The 22,821-nt window shown below is 37.2% G+C and overlaps 2 protein-coding genes across 48 annotated transcripts in view; both read right to left on the reverse strand.

The window, feature by feature from the left end:
• Nucleotides 1-9: 9 nt before the first annotated feature.
• LOC125275574 (protocadherin beta-15-like) lies at nt 10-2,667 on the reverse strand. Its single transcript, XM_048202682.1, has one exon. The coding sequence runs from the start codon at nt 2,497-2,499 to the stop codon at nt 46-48; it is 2,454 nt and encodes an 817-aa protein (XP_048058639.1). The 5' UTR covers nt 2,500-2,667; the 3' UTR covers nt 10-45.
• An 8,012-nt stretch (nt 2,668-10,679) lies between these two features.
• LOC125275557 (protocadherin alpha-C2-like) overlaps nt 10,680-22,821 on the reverse strand; it is a 198,744-nt gene continuing 186,602 nt past the window's right edge. For 38 of the 47 annotated variants that reach the window (XM_048202637.1, XM_048202632.1, XM_048202612.1 and 35 more), the window contains one exon: nt 10,680-13,975. In XM_048202637.1, coding sequence (XP_048058594.1) covers nt 13,683-13,975 — 293 coding nt within the window. In that variant the 3' untranslated portion in view covers nt 10,680-13,682. The remainder of the gene's footprint in view (nt 13,976-22,821) is intronic. The other 9 variants (XM_048202648.1, XM_048202644.1, XM_048202647.1 and 6 more) reach the window with 3 other exon arrangements.

The raw sequence follows: 22,821 nt of genomic DNA on the forward strand, positions 1-22,821 counted from the left end.
TATAAGACACTTGAATAAGTCACGTGTCATTGAAAGCACTAAATTTTAAATACAAAAAAGACATTTAATATGGAAGTACAGACAATAAAATGTCAAATAAATAAACAAATAAATTAGTCCTACCTGAAACGAGTCGCTCATTTCTGCATCAAGTCCTTCAAGATCATCCACAGCAGACTGAGTCTTTTTCAGAGTCAGGTCAGCAGTCAGTGTGCCCTCATTATAAGATCTGACGAACTTGAAGTCACTAGTGCGCGAGCCCGTGGTCAGGTACGCGTCATAATTGTAAGTGCTGCGGAGAGTTCCCGCGCCCTCCACCTCTGCGTAATTTGGAGGGAGATACGCGCTGGGAATGGCTACAGCTCCATCAAACAACAGTCTGGGCTTTCTCCTGCGACAAAACCTCACGGCCAGGATGATGATGATGAAGGTCAAGAAGAAAGTGGAAACGGACACCAGCGCGATGATCAAATAAAACGTCAGTTTGGAGCTGCTCTCGTCATGAGACATGTCTTTCAGTTCTGGAACTTCAGCCAAGTTATCTGATATGAGTAAATACAACGCGCACGTGGCTGAGAGAGAGGGCTGTCCGTTATCTCTCACGGACACAATAAGGTTCTGTTTCATGCTGTCAGATTCAGAAATGTCCCGCTGCGTCCTGATCTCCCCGCTGTGGACACCGATAGTGAAAAGTCCCGGATCAGTCGCTTTAATAATGTGATACGAGAGCCACGCGTTCTGGCCAGAATCCGCGTCCACGGCGATCACCTTGGAGACCAGGGAGCCCGCCTGCGCAGCTTTGGGCACCATCTCGGTCATGAAGGAGTTTCCCTCCAGAGAGGGGTATAATATCTGAGGGGAGTTGTCATTCTCATCCGATATGAAGACACTCACGCTCACGTTACTGCTCAGAGGAGGAGAACCGTTGTCTCTGGCTAACACGAGCACTTTGAAACTCTTCAGCTGTTCGTAATCAAACGACCTCACGGCATGAATGACCCCGGTGTCTCCGTTAATGGATAGAAAGGAGGACACCGGTGCGCCATTGACATCAGAGGACAACAGAGAATAAACTACAGTGCCATTCTGTCTCCAGTCCGGGTCTGTAGCTGATACTGAACAAATAGAGGAGCCCGGTTTGTTATTTTCTTGCACATGAGCTCTGTAATTGTGCTCCTGAAATACAGGTGGATTATCATTCACGTCAGCTACAGTCAAGTGAAGATTCTTAGTGGAAGATAAAGGCGGAGAGCCCTCATCAGTAGCAGTGATTGTAAGATTATAATCAGAGAGCAGCTCGCGGTCTAATTCACCTGTGGTCACCAGAGAATAGTAATTTTTGATTGAAGGAACGAGTTTAAATGGGACGTTCTGCTGAATGGAGCAGCGCACCTGTCCTTTATACTCAGAGTCTCTGTCCTGAACATTAATGATGCCAACCTCTGTACCGGGTAATGCGTTCTCGGGAACGGGACTGTTCAATGACTTAATCACTATAATGGGGGCATTGTCATTAACATCTGTAATTTCTATAATTACTTTAGTGTCAGAAGAAAGACCAGAGCCATCCTTTCCCTCAATGAGCATTTCAAATTTGACCTCCTCCTCATAATCAATAGGACCTTTAACTTTAATCTCTCCACTATTCTCATTAAGATCAAATAATTCTTTTGCGTTTCCCGAAATACGACTGAACTCATAAGTCACTTGTCCATTTTGTCCCTCGTCAGCATCAGTAGCGCTCACTGTCAGCACTACAGTATCTACAGGAGAATTTTCAGGCAGACTGACTTTATAGACGGCCTGACTAAAGACTGGAGCATTATCATTAGCATCCAGCACAGTGACGTGTATGGCTACAGTACCTGATCTCGGTGGAGTCCCGCCGTCTACCGCAGTGAGAATTAATGTCACCTCTTTCTGCTGCTCACGATCCAACTCTTTGTCTAAAACTAACTCAATATTTTTTCCACCATCCGCCTTTGTATTAACAGATAAAAGAAAATGGTTATTCTTTTCAATCGAATAGCTTTGTACTGCGTTCTGTCCTATGTCAGCATCATGAGCCTCATTCACGCGGAACCGAGCGCCTTTATCAGCACTCTCGCTTATCTCAAGCTTTATCGTATCTTTAGGAAATGTTGGCGTGTTATCATTAATATCTTGTATTTGTACAGTGACACGATGTATCTCCAGCGGGTGCTCTAGAACTAATTCGAAATTGAGAGCACATGACGTTTTTTCATTACACAGTCCCTCTCTGTCGATTCTCTCCGCTACGGTCAGTTCTCCAGTATTCAGATTAATGTCACAGTATCGTTTTCTGTTACCTTCAGTATCAATGCGAGCCTTACGAGATGACAGTCTGTTCACATCGAGCCCGAGATCCTTTGCTATATTTCCAATCACAGATCCGCGTTTCATCTCCTCTGGGAAAGAATAGCTCACGTCTCCATAAGCGGTGTGCGCCATCAGCACGAAGAACAAAAGACCAAACATCTCGACAGCAGCACTGATGCCTCTGAAATCCACAGGGGAAAAAAAAGCTTGTTATATAATCTATGTGTTTAGAAAATTATATAGTAATAATAGTAATAAAAATACAGATTAGACAGTCAATGGCGATTCTGTTTTCGATGTGAGCTGTATAAGCCCTGAACAATGACATCAGGAACAGGGTGGAGTAAAGTACAATATGACATGAAATGATTTTACTGGTGAACAGCGACACTGTGTGTTAAACTGAGAAACTGCATAACATTCACAACTTAAACAGCATGTCTAAAAGGAACCTTGGCTGTAAAGGATTGGTGTTCGTTAAATGACTAATTATCGTGGCTTCTCCGCAACTCGCAACTCATCTCTGACAGGATGAGGAAAATGACTTTCACTAACATAAAAAGCCTGCCTTATGCTATACTTTAGCAGAAAATGCTGAAGAACACAAATGCAACATAAATGTATAACTCAAAGAGCCAGACTCACTGTGCAGCACCATGGACAGCGTCTCATATGAAAATACCTTGAGAGGGATACAAAACACAAAACCCCACATAAATACCAACGACACCTTATTCTTTCTTAAACTTAAATGGATTACAATTTAAATGTTCATTGTTAAAGTGATATTTACAGACATTAGGATTTACAACAATGTAAAAAAAAAATAAAAATAAAAATCATACTAAAGCTTATTGCCACATTTTATAATTGGCCAGGAAAGACGAATGACTCGGTGATATGATCACGTGAACACGTTTTCAAATATATACTTATAAATATATTTTAAATAAATATATGCTCACCTTTATGCCATTACAAACCTGGGGTACGTTTCATGTACAACATGGAAACTGGCTGCTTCTATCCACCATAGATGCATCGTTGGAGAAATTAACTAGACTGTAGTAACATGGCCACACCTCAGTAGGACTGTCGTTAAGATCGCAATTAATGCAAAATTATTATAATTCATTTACAGGAAACAACAGAAATCCTTTCGTTTTTATATCACGTTTATATGCAGTACTCTACTCCCATATACATGCGCTTAATACAGTCAGCAGATTTTTCCACTACGCATCTTTCTTTGAAATGCTGCTGTTATGAACATGGCATATGAGGACTACTTCACTGTTTTTAATCTCCATTGTTTTGATTTATATGATGTTTGATTTATCGCGGGTTCCATCTTGCATAACGCATTTACGCATAGGCGCATTGCGCACTCTTCAGAAATGGTGCTTATTGTATAATGCAAAATAATTATATATATATATATATATATATATATATATATATATATATATATATATATATATATATATATATATATATATATATATATATATATAAAGGATATATAATGTACTGTGTGTTAGCTGAAGTAGTTCACATGGCATAGCCTAAAAAATATATATATTTTGAAGAATGTTTCATCTGTGTACATTGAAAGTCAATTGGTACAATGTTGTTTTGATGACAGAATGAGAATATGGTTTTTAAACAATCTAATAATGACGGGCGATAAATATTTCCTAGTTTAGGCAATCTTGTATTTTCGCAATGCTACATGTCAATGTATTTCTGCAAAAACTCTTTGAAAAGACAAATGAGCCAATTATTAATGAATAGCCTATATAATTTTGAATACAATGGGAAACGTACATTAAAAATATACAAGCCTATTGCACAATATGAAACAATGAATCAAATAATGAAATCCTACCTGAAACGAATCGTTCATCTCTGCATTAAGCCTTTTAAGATCTGCGGACTGACTATATCAGAATCAGGTCTAGGGATCTCATTTATATTTTATCTAGGGCCGGCCATGTCACTCTATTTTGCATTATTTGTTAGAATAAGCTGTGTCTCAACACTGGCCATGTGTCTCTGTTGTTTGACTTCTGAACAGACGAGCAGATGGAGCGGCGCAGCGGCGCGCAGTGAGTCAGGCCGGAATTACATGTTCCTCTCCAGCGTCTCATCTCAAATATTGCACCCTCCTGCATGTCAGATGTAGAGCTGGGCTAAACATTTATGTTCTGAATTATTCATTCGAATTATTATTATTTTTTTATATATATACTACACATTCTGCAAACATCAGATGACAATTGAGGTACCCTGTAAAACATATAAAAGAAAATGGGCAAGAACAATGTGGATTTACTGCTGAATAGTAGCAAATTTAAGTACTTTAACATGTACACGATGCTGATGATAATGCCTCAGATATATTTTCAAAGGAAACAAATGAAAACATTTTCTATTGACCTCCCAGTTACTGTGTCTACAAATAGCCTACTCCAAAGTATAAATAAAAACGTTAATATCCAACATAAAATAAATAAAATGTTTTGATGTGAAATGTTTAAATGTGTTCAATTAAAATGTTTTGAGATGAGATTCGGTGAAACCTAAAATCTTACTATCTTGCTACATGCAAAGATTGGTTCACAATATGAAATACTACTACTAATACTTAGTCGTACTAATTCTCTTAGATATCAGGAATAATACGTTTTATGGAAACATCCGAGACACACATGAATATAAACTAAAATAAATCTGATTAATCAATTACTTAAAATAAAAAGTAAAATGTCATGTGATCGATTGCCTAGTACTTTAATCTCAAAAGAATCATTTGTAAAGACACACCTGATATATCAATACATGTTAAATTTCTCAGATTCATATGACAATTGTTTATGAATTAAACTTTGCAAGTTAAATTAAACAAAAGCTGCTTATTTCTTCATTCTGAATTCATACACCTCAAACAAACAGGCTGTGACATGCTTACAGGCGGTGGCGCTGCTGAGTCGTACAAACACTGAGCAAAATAAACATCTCATTATGTGTCTTGGTCGAATATTGGTTGATAGTCTATCAGATACGAGATGTTGAGGGAAAAAAGAAAGGAAATATTCATTATTTATAAATAAGGTCATAAAAACAAAAGGCACAGAAGGTTGAGACTGTCATCAACCAATGGTGGTTTACTGAACAGTCACAGCTCCTTGTTATTTGGTCATGCAGTCTCAGAGACTATTTAATTAATGTAAAGTTGTACCTATGAAATTGGTTTTGAACCTTTTGATTTAATTCAGTATGATTATTATTATATTATTCAGTATAATATGCATAAATGTACATTTTGTCAATATAAACCATGTTTTAAAGTTTTCATGGCTCAGTTTTCTGTTTAATCTTATTGTTACTTATTAATAATAAGAAATCAAATGCAACTATTTAATCTGCCAGTTTATCAGGTTTTTTTTTTTTTTTTTTTTTTTTTTTTACTTTGACCCCTTTCATTTACATGCATGTACCATGGGTTCCTGTAGTTTGAATGTTCATTATTCTCTAATAAAAAACCTTACAGCACCTATAACTTCAACACCTATTGTGTCAATGGTTTCTCAGTTTACAGACAGAACACACTGCATACATAGTGCATATATAATCTTTATGAACACATTTAGTAAACAAGCATCTGAACCTGACATTAAGCTAGTGGTTGTGGATGAGTTTGGCTTTAGCATGAGCAGATGAATAGTGCTCAAACCTGCAACCAATATGTATTTATTTTTACACAGTATTTCTTACTCTTCACCTTTACTTCCACACTGACTCATTCCTCCTGATGTAACTCAGTGATTGAGAGTGCACTACAGCGTGAATTTTCTAACCTGCACTTTTATTCTGCACCAGATGGTGGATGGCAGTTTGTGCATGAGTTTTATTTCTGATTTATGGCAACCGTTCATTTAGACGTCACTGTGTCTTTGATTTGCATCTGCGTAGTCTCAGCAGGATATGTGTGCTGAGTCATTCAGGCTAAAAGAGCAGAACAGAGGAAACACATAAACACTCACCTTACCTCAGCTCACACTCCCCCGATGAACTGTGATAGACAGGCGTCCCATGGGCCTAGCTGTTACCGTACAAAATATGTCTTCTGTGGAATCCATGAAGCACAGAATCCAGGAAAAATCACTCCAGAAAGCATGTGAACCAGTCATTGTTTGATGTTAAATTAAATTAATACTGTACAGTAGGGTCCAAGACTCTAAGACAGTGGTCTCAAACTCAATTCCTGAAGGACCACAGCTCTGCACAATTTTGCTCCAACCCTAATCAAACACACCTGATCCAGCTAATCAAGGTCTTCAGGATTACTAGAAACTTCCAAACAGATGAGTTGGAGCTGGTTGGAGCTAATCTCTGCAGAGCTGTGGCCCTCCAGGAATTGAGTTTGAGACCACTGCTCTAAGACCACATTGAAATGGGATGTTTTACATTTTCATCGGGAACCTGGAAATAAATTGGTTAGAGGATTTTGAAATACCCTGAAATTAAATATTTGAGATTTAGGTCACTGAAAGCAAATCTGTGAGACTGACCATGTATGACCATGTACTTTTTTTTTGTGCGTATATATATATATATATATATATATATATATATATATATATATATATATATATATATATATATATATATATATATATATATATATATATATATATATATATATACAGTACAGTCCAAAAGTTTGGAACCACTAAGATTTTTAATGTTTTTAAAAGAAGTTTTGTCTGCTCACCAAGGCTACATTTATTTAATTAAAAATACAGTAAAAAACAGTAATATTGTGAAATATTATTACAATTTAAAATAACTGTGTACTATTTAAATATATTTGACAAAGTAATTTATTCCTGTGATGGCAAAGCTGAATTTTCAGCATCATTACTCCAGTCTTCAGTGTCACATGATCCTTCAGAAATCATTCTAATATGCTGATCTGCTGCTCAAGAAACATTTAATGTGTACAATTGTACAAAATATTTGTGTACAATATTTTTTTTCAGGATTATTTGATGAATAGAAAGTTCAAAAGAACAGTGTTTATCTGAAATCTAATCTTTTGTAACATTATAAATGTCTTTACTGCCACTTTTGATTGATTTAATGCATCCTTGCTGAATAAAAGTATTCATTTCTTTAATTTCTTTTCAAAAAAATCAAAATAAAAATTCTTACTGACCCCAAACTTTTGAACGGTAGTGTATAATGCTACAGAAGCTTTGTATTTCAGATAAATGCTGTTCTTTTGAACTTTCTATTCATCAATTAATCTTGAAAAAAAAAGTACACAACTGTTTTCAACATTGAAAATAATCATAAATGTTTCTTGAGCAGCAAATCAGCATATTAGAATGATTTCTGAAGGATCATGTGACACTGAAGACTGGAGTAATGATGCTGAAAATTCAGCTTTGCATCACAGGAATAAATTACTTTGTCAAATATATTTAAATAGTACACAGTTATTTTAAATTGTAATAATATTTCACAATATTACTGTTTTTTACTGTATTTTTAATTAAATAAATGTAGCCTTGGTGAGCAGACAAAACTTCTTTTAAAAACATTAAAAATCTTAGTGGTTCCAAACTTTTGGACTGTACTGTATATATATATATACACACACACAGTATCTCACAAAAGTGAGTACACCCCTCACATTTCAGCAACCATTTTAGTATATTTGTATAAGGGACAAAACTATAGAAATGAAACTTGGATATATTTTAGAGTAGTCAATGTGCTGCTTGTATAGCAGTATAGATTTACTGTCCTCTGAAAATAACTCAATATACAGCCATTATTGTCAAAATAGCTGGCAACAAAAGTGAGTACACCCTAAGTGATAACAGCTGTACTTTGTTTAACCATGCACAGCTACATGTCCTAATCATGTTCATGTTTTTGTCTGCTTGATAGGACCATACAAATTTGTGTATCTTGTATTAGAGCAGTTAAAATTTGATGCTTTGAGTACAATTCTCTCATACTGACCACTGGATGTTTTACATGGCACCTCATGGCAAAGAACTCTCTGAGGATTTGAGAATTAGAATTGTTGTTCTCCACAAAGATGGCCTAGGCTGTAAGAAGATCGGTAACACCCTGAAACTGAGTTACAGTACAGTTGCCAGGGTCATACAGAGGTTTTTCAAGACGGATTTTTTTCAAGACGGAAGTCGGAACAGGCCTCGCAAGAGTCGATCAAAGAAGTTGAGTCCTCGTGCTGTGCATCAGAAGCTGGCTTCAAAAAACAGATGCAAGAGTGCTGCCAGCATTGCTTTAGAGGTTTCAGAAGCGGAAGGTCAGCTTGTCAGTGCTCAGACCATACGCCGCACACTGCAACAAGTCAGTTTGCATGGCCGTTGTCCCAGAAGGAAGCCTCTTCTGAAGCTGGCTCACAAGAAAGCCCGCAAACAGTTTGCTGAAGACAACCTGTCCAAGAGCATGAATTACCTGTGGTCTTGTTTGGCTCAGATGGTGTCCAGCATGTGTGGCGACGCCCTGGTGAGGAACATGATGCCCTCACTTCAAAAACTGGGCCGAACTGCAGTTTTCCAACATGACAATGACCCTAAACAAGATGACAACTGCTTTGCTGAGGAAGCTGAAGGTGAAGGTGATGGAGTGTTCAAGTATGTCTCCAGACCTGAACCCTACTGAGTACCTGTGGGGCATTCTCAAGTGGAAGGTGGAGAAGCACCATGTGTCTAACATCCAGCAGCTCCGTGATGTCATTTCATTCATAAATCAATAGTTTATTCACTATAGTTATATAGTTATAGTTAAAAAATGGTAATAAATGACAATGATAAGATCTCAGATCTTAATTATGTCAGATAACACTTGGTCAGGCCAAAATGTCTGAATAATTTTTGGTTCCAAATCTTTTACCAGTTTACTGTTTCTGTTTAATGTATATTTCTTTATCATTGCTGTATGCGTGACTTACTATGCTGTAATGCAACTACTGCCTTTGGCCATAACCATCTCATTATCCTGTTGTTTGTTTGTTTCTCACCACAAGCAGCATAAATTAGAGGAAATTTAAAACACAAACTGGTCATGACCCATAAAGAGATGCTCCTGGGTGTGGTAAACAGCTCCCATGAAAACAATTCCAGTTTAATGAGGTTAAACGGGTGGGGTCTCTAGAACTCTATGAAGTTATGAGACTGTCAATAACAGTAGCACAGTCTGTTCCCATGCCTTTTTTTCTCCCCCAAATTGTCACCTTTATATCTGTTCAGACACAATTCTGAATTGAATTGTTGCCATGGAGATTCGTCCCATCATTGTAGTAACCATAGAAACAGCCTCCAAGATCAAATAAAAGAGAGGGTGCTGAGAAAGTAATGTATATATTTTTCTCTAGACAGGATTAAGCTGAACTCTTGAACCGTATGCACCAACACAGACACTCACTCGCTCTCTTTCTTTGATGTTAGATTAAAGAGGATTTTGAAGATGGGAGAGCACAAACTAGTAACTTTGTCTGAGATGTCACATGTTAAATGGCTGGAAGTAGCATAAAATCAAAGAATAAAGACAAGCAATGCATGAGTGTTACACCCGTCTTTAACGTGAACTTCCGTTAACCTCACAGAGGTGCTGAAAACAGTAACATCATTAGCATGAACAGCAGACACTGCTGGAGAGAGCATGATTTCAGAGCAAGATGTCTGTGTTAGGAAATCTCTCAGTGAATTCTAATCATACCATCAAATAGGCAGATGAGCAAAGTGAAGTGTGGCGAATCTGAAGCTTCACACTTGTCTAGATTGTTGACTAGGATGCCTGCTTGTCAAACCTAATATAGATGAAATGTGTGTCTATATGGCGTCTAAAAACTGCCTCACAAAGTAAAGAAAAATATCTTGTATATAGCTGAGATATAGCTTATCCATCCAGTAAAATATCTGCTTTACAGTTTGGCTCTACACTGTAAAAAATAATTATTGGTTTAACTTAAAAAAGTAAGTTACCTGGTTGCCTTAAAATTGACTCATTGAATTGAAAAATTTGAGTTAATACAATGAAGGCGATTGGTTTAATCAACAGAAAATCTAAATATTATGTTATCTGAACTACACTAATTATCTAAGTTGATTGGACAAAAGAAAAAATGTTATGATCACAAATCATGAAAATATATATTTTTTACAGTGTAGATTGTATTTTGTACACCAAAGCTACTTATTTTTGGCTGCTGACATAGTAAACATAGTTTCAGATTAAAGCATATCATCCAAAATCATTTTAACAATAGACTCACGGACACAGAAACACTGACAATATTCACATTCTTAAGAAAGAAAAGTTTATTTATTTTGTGATTTATAAACAAAACACATGACCACTTTTCCATCATAATGAAAAACAAAAATCATAAAGAAGAAGAGAAAATAAGAAAGGAATGAAAGTCACTAAATCACCATCACATTGATGAGCAGGTGTACAAAAGAAGAGGGTTTTACAACAGATGAGCGCCATTCAGTTGGACAGCACAGCGCCACCTACTGACCACCACCAGACATTAAGAAAGAATGACAGCATGAACGCTCACTAGATACAAGCATACACTACATATATTGTATTTTACATCAGGATGTTTTTCCTGTTTTTCTTTTTTTGTTTGTTTTAGTTCTTTGTCAAAGAAGTGAAAGAGTAGGGATAGAATCATCATACATAATTTAGCTACAATATACAGTGCTAGTTTGATCAAATGTCAAAGCCAAACACAAAAGTTGTTTTTTTTTTTGTCTTTTTTTGTTATCGTAAATCAAAATCAAAAAGAATAGGATAAAAACGAGAGCTTCAGGGCATCACACGATAGAGCATTTACAAATACCAAGGTTTAGTAACGTCATAACTGTCCACTGTAAGTCGGTGCAGAGGTGTCAGTATGCAAAAGGCTCAGAGACGGTACATACACAAATCTCTTGTGTGAATAATGAATAAAAACTATAAACAAAAATAGTAAAATCATAGCCATCTATATCTATATTCATATATATCTCTATATAGTAAGTGTTTTCTTTCTGGTAAGGTCATGCAGCAGTCACGTTTGAGTAATTGTGACATCGGTTTCGAGATGTGTTTTTGGGTGTGTGGCATTAAGGTAGACAGGCAAGTGAAGGAACCAATAGCATCAGAGCACAGACATGTCATTGCCGCTGTAATCAGACACTAAAGCAGGGTTTTAAAGGCATGGGGTGGAGACAACAGTCTGAACTTTGTAGTATGAAAGGCTGAATTCTCATTAATTACTAACACTTTCAATTGGTTTTATAACAACGTAAAGGTAATGTGTGTAATATTTTACATGTTTAAATACTAGTTTCAAGTGTGTAAACACTGGATCTGTCTGGTAAATCATTGCTTTGTTTGTTTGAACATCCCAATCAGCCTGACACAGCAACACTGGCTCATAACCAGTGGCTTGTTCAATTCAAGGCAGATGGGAATGGGAAATTGTGCTAATGGCACAGAAATTACACACATCATCTTTAACTTCGGTTCAAATTGTCACTGTTTTCGCCACACATTTTTCTCTACTAATCTCCACCCCTTGCCCAATCCCCACATCTGTCTTCTCCCTTCCCTCCTCTTTCTGAGAATTAACCGATGAGAGACCAGCAGAAAATACAATGTCTTATGCAGAGACAGAGCTGAGGTTGATTGGACAGCACTGGATCATTTGCATATGACAGTGCTGTGGGAGGGGCTTCTGTCCTCTGCAGGGGGGATTTGACAGGCGTTGTCTGCATTACTCCATACTACATGAGTACACCACAATGTCTAGAGCTAGCCTACCCAGCAGAGTGATCAAGAGAGAGAGAGACAGACAGACAGACAGAAGCTCTGTACAGTAGCAATAAAGTTCACTTAAAGCTTATAAAAATGGTGCACAAGAAAAAACCCTGCCCTTCCTTGCCCAAATTTGAAAACCCCTAGCTAATATGTTGTGTTCTTTGCTCTTGGGGAGTGTTGGTCCTCCAGACAGCAAGCAGAAAGGAGGCGACTATAGGTTTTGTGTTGTATGATACTAGGCATACTGAGCTGAGAAAGCAGGCACAAAATTAGGGTTGGGATGAAAGGGGTCAAGGTCAATGGGTAAACTACAGGTATGAGGCAATGCCACAGAAAAATTCACGGCATGACCCTTTCTACAGAGGATATTTAAGGATAGTTTATGGGATCAAAGGTGTTTAAGGTTTGGTGAATCAACAGTAATACTGTTCACAATGCATAAACATTCTCAGCCATCTTGATAAACAACAGGGCCCCGAAGAGCTGATTTCTCATGAGCGTCACGTGATATTAGCATCTTCAAACTTCACTAAGAGTGAACCTCTCCAGCTGCTGGTTAACCTCTCCCAACCAGGTTACCAGGTTTTGAGAGCTGCTAGAGATGCACTGATTTTTGACCCTGTTTACTAGATGTGTGTGTCTATATATGTGCATGTGTGTGTATATATGGGACTATTTGCTCACATATATACTATGCCTTGGAGAACATTTGCTGGTAACCAAATTAAAGCAACAAAACAAAAGTGCATTCCATCATTCGGTATACATTTTTTTTTTTTTTTTTTGTATTTTCTTTTTGATAAAACACTGTTGTTGTTGTTTTTTTTTTGTTGTTTTTTCTTCATTTTTCATTTGTCCAGGATGTGAAAATATGTTTCAATGTCTGTTGTTTTAAGGATGTTTCGTCCATCCCACACCAGGAGAAGTGAACGAGCAAAAGCGTTAATTTAGCATCTTCACTGTTTTACATACAGCGGTGCCCAACCTGTGTATTTACATAAGCGTGTGTCCTACTTCCATAATCTCTAACTTTACACAATTTTGAATTCCTTCTTTATTTTTTCCCCTCCATTTTACTACAGTAGCACACCTGAAGCGGCACACAGCTTACAAGCATTTCAAATCAGATTTTGTCTCCCTATCAAAAAGATTGGGAAACAAAAACCAAGAGGATGAATAAGACAGACATGCCAACATGAGTCTGAAGGACGTTTTATGCGGGATAGTGGCTTGGGTGAATATTAATCAATCATATAACAGCTCATCAAGACTAATCAATTACTTTATTAAAAAGAAAGGGGAATGCCAAATGAGCCAAATGAGATTGGATGTGACAGAAAATCATTCCAAATTTTTCAATAAGAGTCAACTGCTTGAGCCTCAAAAATGGATTTTAGGATTAATATACACATTTTGTTCTACAGACTTTTGTTGAAACTTCTGTCTTAAAAAAAAAAAAACAATTTCCTAAGCTTTATCCTCTCTCTTTAATCATCATCATCTTTTCCTTTCTCCCGCTTATCCTTCTTCTCCTTCTTCTTTTTCTTCTTCTTCTTCTCTTCCTTTTTTCCAAACGTGATAAAGTCGCTCTTGTCATCACCGTCTTGTCCTTGTCTGATGGAAATAATAGCTGGAGATCCAGGGATAATGAAGGCTTCAGGAGGAACCTCACCGGGTTTCAGGTGCGGAGGTCCTCCGGGACCCGGTCCGTATCGGAAATGCCAACTGTTGCTGTCCACTCCGGCGCCTACGGGGGGAGAGACCTCTCCACCCTCATTGTCTATGAAACAAAGAGAAAAAGAGACCATTTATTACAATCTTCAATAACATCACATGACAACAAGTAAAAATAGAAATGGACAGAAATATGACATTTTTTGTCTCCCTTTCTTTTTATTGTTTATATGGATGATTTATCGAAGCTGCTAAACGGCTGTGGAACAGGTTGTATGGTTGGTAACACTATCATCACTATCACTCAATATAGCTCAGACATTAGATATAATACAAAAAAAGAGTAATATGATGATTGTTAGGAGTAGGGAGGACAGGAAACTGTCATTTTCTGACTTTTTTCTGTCTGATATTGTTCATAAAGTATGAGATGAGGCTAAATACTATAGACATTTACAGAGAGTGTCGGATGATGTATGCACAAGCTAATTCGCAAATTTAGTATGTGCTCAGGATCTGTGAAGACTACACTTTTTAGAGCGTATTGTACTCAAAACGCAATGTAGCATATAATGATGGAATGAGGCTGCTGCTTAAGTTGCCGCGATGGAGCAGTGTAAGCCAAATGTTTGTCAGTGTTAGACTGCACACCTGCTCTGCTGTGCTGATGTTTGTGAAGGTTATCAGACTCTGCAAATAGCATAATTTCAACACTGATGGGCCCGGCACTTAGTTCAGTTAGGTTCTTCTCCATTATGTGGAACCATTGGCATTTTAGCGTATATGTAAATATGTGATATTGTGGACTTTTTTTTTTTTGTTGTTGTTTGTTTGTTGTTGACTGTGTGTGTCCTTAATAAAGTTTTTGATTGATTGATTGATTGATGAAGCTTCAAAACTAGATAACAGCATCATCTAATAATAGAAGGAATAGGAAGGACCTCACTGTTTTTCAGATGTGAGGAATGTCCCCCCGGATCCTGAAAATAAAAAACACGCTGAAAGACACTTTCCTTCTACATTCTTAAAAAAAAAAAAAAGGTTCTATATAGAACTCTAGCGTTCTTGACTCAGTTTTAAAGAATACTTCATACCAAAAAATGTTCTATATAAGGAGAAATGTGTTAAATAATAAAATGATGCATAAATCCATCAAATGATCTTATGATGTGAACCCCTAAATGGTTCTATATAGGTCTATAGCACCTGTCTGAACCCTTTAAATGGTTAGTTTACCCAAAAGTGAAAATTTTGTCATTAATTACTCACCCTCATGTCGTTCCACACCCATAAGACCTTCGATCATCTTCAGAACACAGGTATATGAGGTATATCCATATACAGCAATACAATCACCACTTTCAAGATCCAGAAAGGTACTAAAGACATCGTTAAAAGTCGACGTGACTACAGTGGTTCAACCTTAATGTTATGAAGTGACGAGAAAACTTTTTGTGCGCAAAAACAAAACAAAAATAACGACTTTATTCATCAATCTCTTCTCTTCCCTGTCATTATCCTTAAGCAGTTAACGCAGACATCCGAATGCCGGCTCAGTATTGGCCAAAGCTGATCACATGAGCAGCACGACGCATGCGTGTGACGCTGACGCAGGAGCCGGCCAATAATGAGTCGGAGTTCTGACCTAGAACCTGGAAGTGCTGGACGTAAAAAACTTATGAGAATGACACAAAAGAGAAGATATTGTTGAATAAAGTGATTATTTTTGTTTTGTTTTTGCACACAAAAAAAGTATTTTTGTCGCTTCACAACATTAATGTTGAACCACTGCAGTCACATTGACAGATTTAACGATGTCTTTAGTACCTTTCCGGACCTTGAAAGTGTTGATTATATTGCTGTCTATGGACGAGTCATATACCTCGTGGATTTCATCAAAAATATCTTAATTTGTGTTCCGAAGATGAATGAAGGTCTTACGGGTGTGGAACGACTTGAGGGTGAGTAATTAATGACAGAATTTTTTGGGGGGTGAACTATCCCTTTAAGTTTCAATGGAGAACCTTTTCTTCTAAGAGTATATGAACACAGAGTGAATCAGTTACATTAAGCCTGAGAGAAGGAAAACTTTGCAGTGATGCAAAAATAATCAACCAAACCTGTTCATTTTAAACAAAATCAATCCAATACACTGCAAACCATGAGAATTAACATACACACATTTAAGACGTGTATTTCTCTCCCTTTTTAGTTGTTTTCTTCATTTTTGTTATGGAAAATAGTGCATTTTGCAGTGTCTTCAGGAAAAGCATTATAAACACAATATTTTCTGTCTTTTAAAATGCTCCATAAATCTGCCACTGAACGCATGTGAACGAAACAGCCTGTAAGACCTTCTTTTGATTTATTTCAAGAGAACATTTACAAAAAATTGATGAGGATTCAGGATTCAGTCTGATATTTGAATTCTCAAACAGATAAAATGTTAATTTCCAGGTAGATTTGCTTTTGTATTGAAAATTGTGATGTATTATACTCAAGGAAAACAAAATTGACCACATAAACTATCTTAACATATGTTCCTCCCCAAGACGTCTCCTCCAACCACCTGTCATATAAAAACACAATTCACCATCCATTCCCACCAACCTTTTGTCCCTTTTTTGAAGTAAGGTAATCATGTCATCTTTAAATGGTGGTCTGATCTATGTATGAGATTCCCTGTACACCACACTGCTAAAAATCTCTCTCTCACACTCTCTCTCTCTGTCTGTCTAGTGAGCAAGTCATCTCATTTATAAAGACACTGGATCCCCACAATATCACTTAGTTTAATACAGACAATATCTTTTGTCATTGTATCTGTGTGCAGGTCTTTGTCTGCACCTCACCTTTTGTTTATAGCTTATGTTGCGGTGAAGATAAAGATGGATTACAACCTCAGAAACATTCTGACTACAATATCTGTGAGTGAAAGAAGGTCTATATTGAGGATTGTGGGTGTGAAATGAGAGAGAGAGAGAAACAGGCAGCATCCATTATGAGTCCTCAGAGAACTGACTACCCTTCCAAATCCCTCAGTAACACTAAACGCCAAAATGGCTTTGTTTTCTCTCTTCTCCCTCTCGCTTGTACTCTTTCATCATGTCTAAATTTCCTCTCTCCGTGCCCTTCCATTTTGTTTGTCTGCCTTTCTTTATACAGCCAGAATGATAGCTAGGCACAAAATTCATCAGCATTGGGGAATAACTAAATAAAGTAGCAATGCTATTAAGTTAACCGTGCGTTTTTCAGTAGCATGACAGTAGCTCAGCTGGTATAAGACACTGTCATTATTTTTGATTTAGATGCTTTAAATTATGAGTAGTTTGTGTCTTGGAAAAATACAGTTTCAGAATAGCAACACATCTACATTGACAGCAACATCCTCTGCATATTTCTGTCTTGACTTGACCTTTCATGTAATGCAGTCTTACGACAAAGACACACGTCTGGCGGGCAGATAATGGCACAGGTTTAATAAGCTGCATGACAAGGGCATGATTATTATGGCCAGTGAAATATCCAGCTCATAAAACAGTGATGGGGAGAAAATCAAATCATCTCATCATTAAGAAAACAACACGAGTCTGCCGACCCCCTCCCATCTATATATCTCTGTATCTCTCTTTCTCATGGAGGAGTGTAGAACCGTCTTACATAATGCAGAAGAGGAGGTGAGGAAGGGCAGTCTGAGGATGAAATATGAGCCAAACTCCAACGCTAAACTCCTGAAGGAGCAGATTTCTGAGCAACACTGCAGAGCCAAGGAATTATGGGTCTGTTTAGATGAAACCACACCACTTTTCACAACGGGGGGTGTGTGTGTGTGTGTATGTGGGTGTAAGAGCAGATGACAGCAGATTTGTGCTCATGCTCTTGTGCTTGAAGCACAGAAAATGGGCTGATCTCACTTATAATGTATACAAACTTTTAATCTAATGAAATATACAAATGTTTAAATTAAAATACATGTTTAGTATATATCTATATATCTATTTGCTAGTCAAAACTATAATTTGTTACTGTCTGTGCATACAAACTACATGCTTTCACGTTAAATAATTAACTAAAAATTGATTACTTTTCAATTACAGTGTGTGTGACGAATAAAGAATGTGTGGGCATGTGATATTTATTAGATATTATGTGCATGTGGAACTGACTGCCTGTAGATAATGAATATATCTGATTGTTGTGTGCATCTGTGTGTGTGTGTGTGTGTGTGTGTGTGTGTGTGTCACACCTTGGTACGTCAGGCTCTAGTAATCCTGATTAAATATGCCAGATGGCACACACAAGCTTTCTCATGAGCCTGCCAAGACAGCAGTGTGTGTGTGTGTGTGTGTGTGTGTGTGTGTGTGTGTGTGTGTAATTTGGTCGTACATTATGGGGACCAAATTCATAGTAATACCAGTAAATTTTGACCTTGGGGGGACATTTTTTTGGTCCCAATTAAGAAACCAACTTATAAATCACTGCATGTTGTGAGAAAAATGTTGTAATTTTGTATAATAATGTTTGTATTTCTGTTTTCCATTAAAGGATTAGTTCATTTCAGAATTAAAATTTCCTGATAATTTACTCACCCCCATGTCATCCAAGATGTTCATATCTTTGTTTATTCAGACGAAAAGAAATTAAAGTTTTTGAGATAAACATTCCAGGATTTTTCTCCATATAGTGGACTTCACTGAGGTTCAATGGGTTGAAGGTCCAGTTTCAGTGCAGCTTCAAAGATCTCTACACGATATATACTTTTTAACCACAAATGCTCATCTTGCACTGTTCAAGTTCAAGTGTACATAATGCGCCACACATTACGTAATCACATTGAAAAGGTCACGCGTGATGTAGGTGAAAGTACCAAGCAAGTGTTTACAAAGTGAACGTGCAAAAACTACATCAAACGGCCTTTACAAAAAAAGGTAAAACAATGATGTTGGATGATTTTTAAATTGAAGGAGAAAATTAGTTTTTCGCCCTACCGCGATACTTCCACCTACGTCACAAGTGACCTTTCCAACATGATTACGTAATGCATGGAGCATTGCAGAGCTAGTGCAAGACGGGCATTTGTGGTTAAAAAGTATATAATTTATTTATTTTTTTTTAGAAAATGACCGATCATTTCGCTAGATAAGACTCTTATTCCTCATCTGGGATCATGTAGATCCCTTTGAAGCTGCACTGAAACTGACATTTGGACCTTCAACCCATTGAACCCCAGTGAAGTCCACTATATGGAGAAAAATCCTGGAATGTTTTCCTCAAAAATCTTAATTTCTTTTCTACTGAAGAAAGAAAGACATAAACATATTGGATGACATGGGGGTGAGTAAATTATCAGGGAATTTTAATTCTGAAGTGAACTAATTCTTTAAGGGCAGGGATGAATATAAAAACACACAAACATAACCTAACTGTAAACCATACCCTAACCACACCTTCCCCCCCCCCCCCAAATTTTGCTCGCTTGGTACAAATCTGTCCACAAAATATCGTTAAGTAGGCACACACACAGGTTTGTTTTGCTATAAAAGTGAGGATATACCATAGGCGTAATGGTTTTTATACTGTACAAACTGTACATTCTCTCCCCCTACACTACCCCTAAACCTACCCATCACAGAAAACATTCTGCATTTTTACATTTTTAATAAAACATTGTTTAGTGTGTTTTTAAAGCTATTTTAAATATGAGGACTCATATGTTGTATATGTCGTAATACCAGTGTAATACCCATGTCATTATACAAATTTGTGTCCTCATAAATCACAAAAACGTGCACACACACACACACACACACACACACACACACACACACACACACACACACACACACACACACACACACACACACACACACACACACACACACACACAAAAGCATGCAAAATAAACAAACTTCTCATATCTCCAAGCCTCAGAAAAGTTGGATTTAGAGGCAAACACTGACACAGACAGACAGAAAGCAGAGCGATTGTCCTCAGTTCACCCTCTTGAGCTGACTAAAGCCCCTGGCATGTTCTGGAAAATTCCACTAGACCTACAGATACAAAACACACTCACAACTTCTGCACAGCCTTTCCTCTGTGACACTGATTGACTAAAGAGAATGCTAAATCCAAAATCATAAAATGACTATAAAATCACTGGATGTCAGTCAGACCAGTTAACACGTTTCTTTTCTTTTTGGTCTCTTGATACCTCTGACTATTGCTATTTATTGATATTGTATTGAATTTTAAATATGTTGAATTAGCTCTTTGTCAATAAAACGTATGTGCATGTTGTATTTGTGTTGGATTGTGAATGTGCATTGCATTTGGACAAGTGTTTCTGTGTGCCATATGGCGCTGTAGCAGAAATGAGAGCCTGTGGGCTATGCAGGTTGGCCCACCTGTAGAGATGATCTTTAAACAGGCAGATCAGGATAGGTCACACTCATCCATTTATCTCTCCATTCATCCATCTATACCCAACCTGCTATGAACCAGTAACTGCATTAGCAGCATAAAAATATCTTCCAATTCAAAATTGACATGATAAAAGCACATTTTGTATTGTCAAAGCATTGAACACTCCCTCTCTCTTGATAATTCTGTATATTCTCATCCATCTGACCCTGTCCTTTCCCCATCTGATCTTCCTCTATCCTCTTACATGCACTGTTATATCCATTTGTTTCATTTTATATGACATTCTGTTAAGTCTATCGTTCAGCCACACCTCTTTCTTTCTCTCTATATTTTGCATTTCTCCCTTTGCACCCATTTCACCCTCCCTCTCTTCCAGCACCATGTTCGTGGTATGAATGGTTGCCGTGGAAACTGCCTTTTCCAGTGAAAACTGGCTGTGGCTGAGACACTGATGGAAACTAATACAGAACGCTCTCTCTCTCTCTCTCTCTCTCTAATGGTCAAATACTTCTCTCCCCTAGCAACAGAGGCAGTAACAGCCCCCTCCTCTCTGCACCTCTCTGTTTTCTCTTTCACTCTCCCCCTCGGTCACCCTTATTTTCTCTCATTGTCACTTTCTCTATCCCTCTTTCCCTTAGGCTGCCTACCTGCCCTCTGCCTCTCTCTCTCTCTCTCTTAAACACTCCATCACTAACATTTTACTGCATTTCGGAGAAACGAGACAGACAAAAAAAAAAAAAAAAAAAAAGTGAAAGATGCAAAAAAAAATAATAAAAAAAAAAAAAAAAAAATAGAAAATGAGAGTGACAACATGGTCCATCCTATTTTCATTCATTTAATTCTGCTGATCTACGCTTTGGCAGTTTTGCCCATCTGTTTCACACACAACATAGAGAGACGGAGCGAGAGAGAGGGGCGTTGGCTTCTCCAGTGTTTTGCACAGCAGAGCCAAAATGAAGCTCATAAAAATGCAGAACAATATTTTAATACACCACAAACCTCCAGCATCACATAAAACCAACCAGCACTACTTTACACCACCACAGACCTACTGACTGAACATTCACATTACTGCCTAAACTGACGATTCCCCTGCTGATGGGAACAAAACTGATGGTGTTATCCTCATGTCTAGCTGTTCTCATCTCCTTTTGTCTTAAAGGGTTAGAAAAATCAAAATGTCATACTTTACCGATCAAGCTGAACACAATAAAGGTGGTCTGTGTGATTCATGCACTACATTCTATGATTAATTCAAATGTATGTAATTATTCTCTGTAAATCTTGTAGCCTTTAAATCTTATTTATAAAAAGGTATTTGCCATGTTTGATGCCAAACACCAATGGTTTTTATGTGTCACATGCATGGCCACCATTGAGGTCACAAGTTCTGTATTTTTTGTATATTTTTTTGTATATTTTATTTTTTGAGGTGTATAAAATAAAAGTTGTGAAATAGTTGCATTAACCCTACTTTAGCGCTGTAAGGATATCACACAAGACCATCATAACCGACTTTCTCATGAGCTGTTTCAGTGATCTACAGTGCTCGTCAATGTCAAAATGTGTGAGATGACCAATCAAATCAAAGTAGAGAGGCTTTATTGTTCTCAGAGGCTGCTGAGAATCAGAATTCTGATTCGGATTCTGCTGTGCGAATGAATCCTCTGTTCTTGTCAGTGTTCTCGTTACTTACTCTCGTCACGTGATCAGTGAACTCTGATTCCTGCTGCACTACGTACAGTGTAGCAGCTCGTGTTGGATGAGCTGGATGGGATTGAAGGAACCGATATCCAACTGAATTAAATGGTCTTTATTTTTATAAAAAGCAAGACAGTGGAGGCGTAATGCAAACGTAGCGCTGGCGTGTTCTATCCTAATTTCACCCTCACACTTTATCGCAAGACAGCTTTTCACCTTGATTTCTGATTCTGAGTGAAAAATAAGATTTATGTAAGAAGCTAAAAAATTTATATTTGACAGCTGTTTTACAATAGAAATGTTAAATGACCGATAGAATTGAGATAAGTGAAAGATGAGTAAATGACAGGGATGTGACAAGACCGTTAGCTCTCAAGACGAGACGAGACACAAGATTGATTTCAAGAGACGAGACGAGATTTTTACACAGTATTTTTAAGAAATCCTCAATGACGAAATACATGAACAGAAAAAGAGTCTGCAGGTGCATTTAAAATGTTATAACTAATTATCTTGTAATGAATGTCATTTCAGTTCTACTTTCTGAGTATGATATTATCATATGCAGTAAAAGACAATAACAATATTCAAGCACTGTAAAACGTTTTGCCACAAACTCAACTGACCGTCTTCTATCCTGTATGATTTCATATAAGAACTTTTGACCTCTTAACTGAACAAATTGGTCATAGAAATAAAAACAGTATATATAAAAAATGAATAACACACTGTAAAACCCAATAAGTTCAGAATACTCAAAACATTTGAGGAAACTTATTACCTCTAAACATTTAAGTAAACTAACTCATTTTTTTTTAAAGTTGGTAG

This window comes from Megalobrama amblycephala, linkage group LG9 (assembly GCF_018812025.1).
Source record: "Megalobrama amblycephala isolate DHTTF-2021 linkage group LG9, ASM1881202v1, whole genome shotgun sequence".
In the NCBI taxonomy this organism is placed as follows: Eukaryota; Metazoa; Chordata; class Actinopteri; order Cypriniformes; family Xenocyprididae; genus Megalobrama; species Megalobrama amblycephala.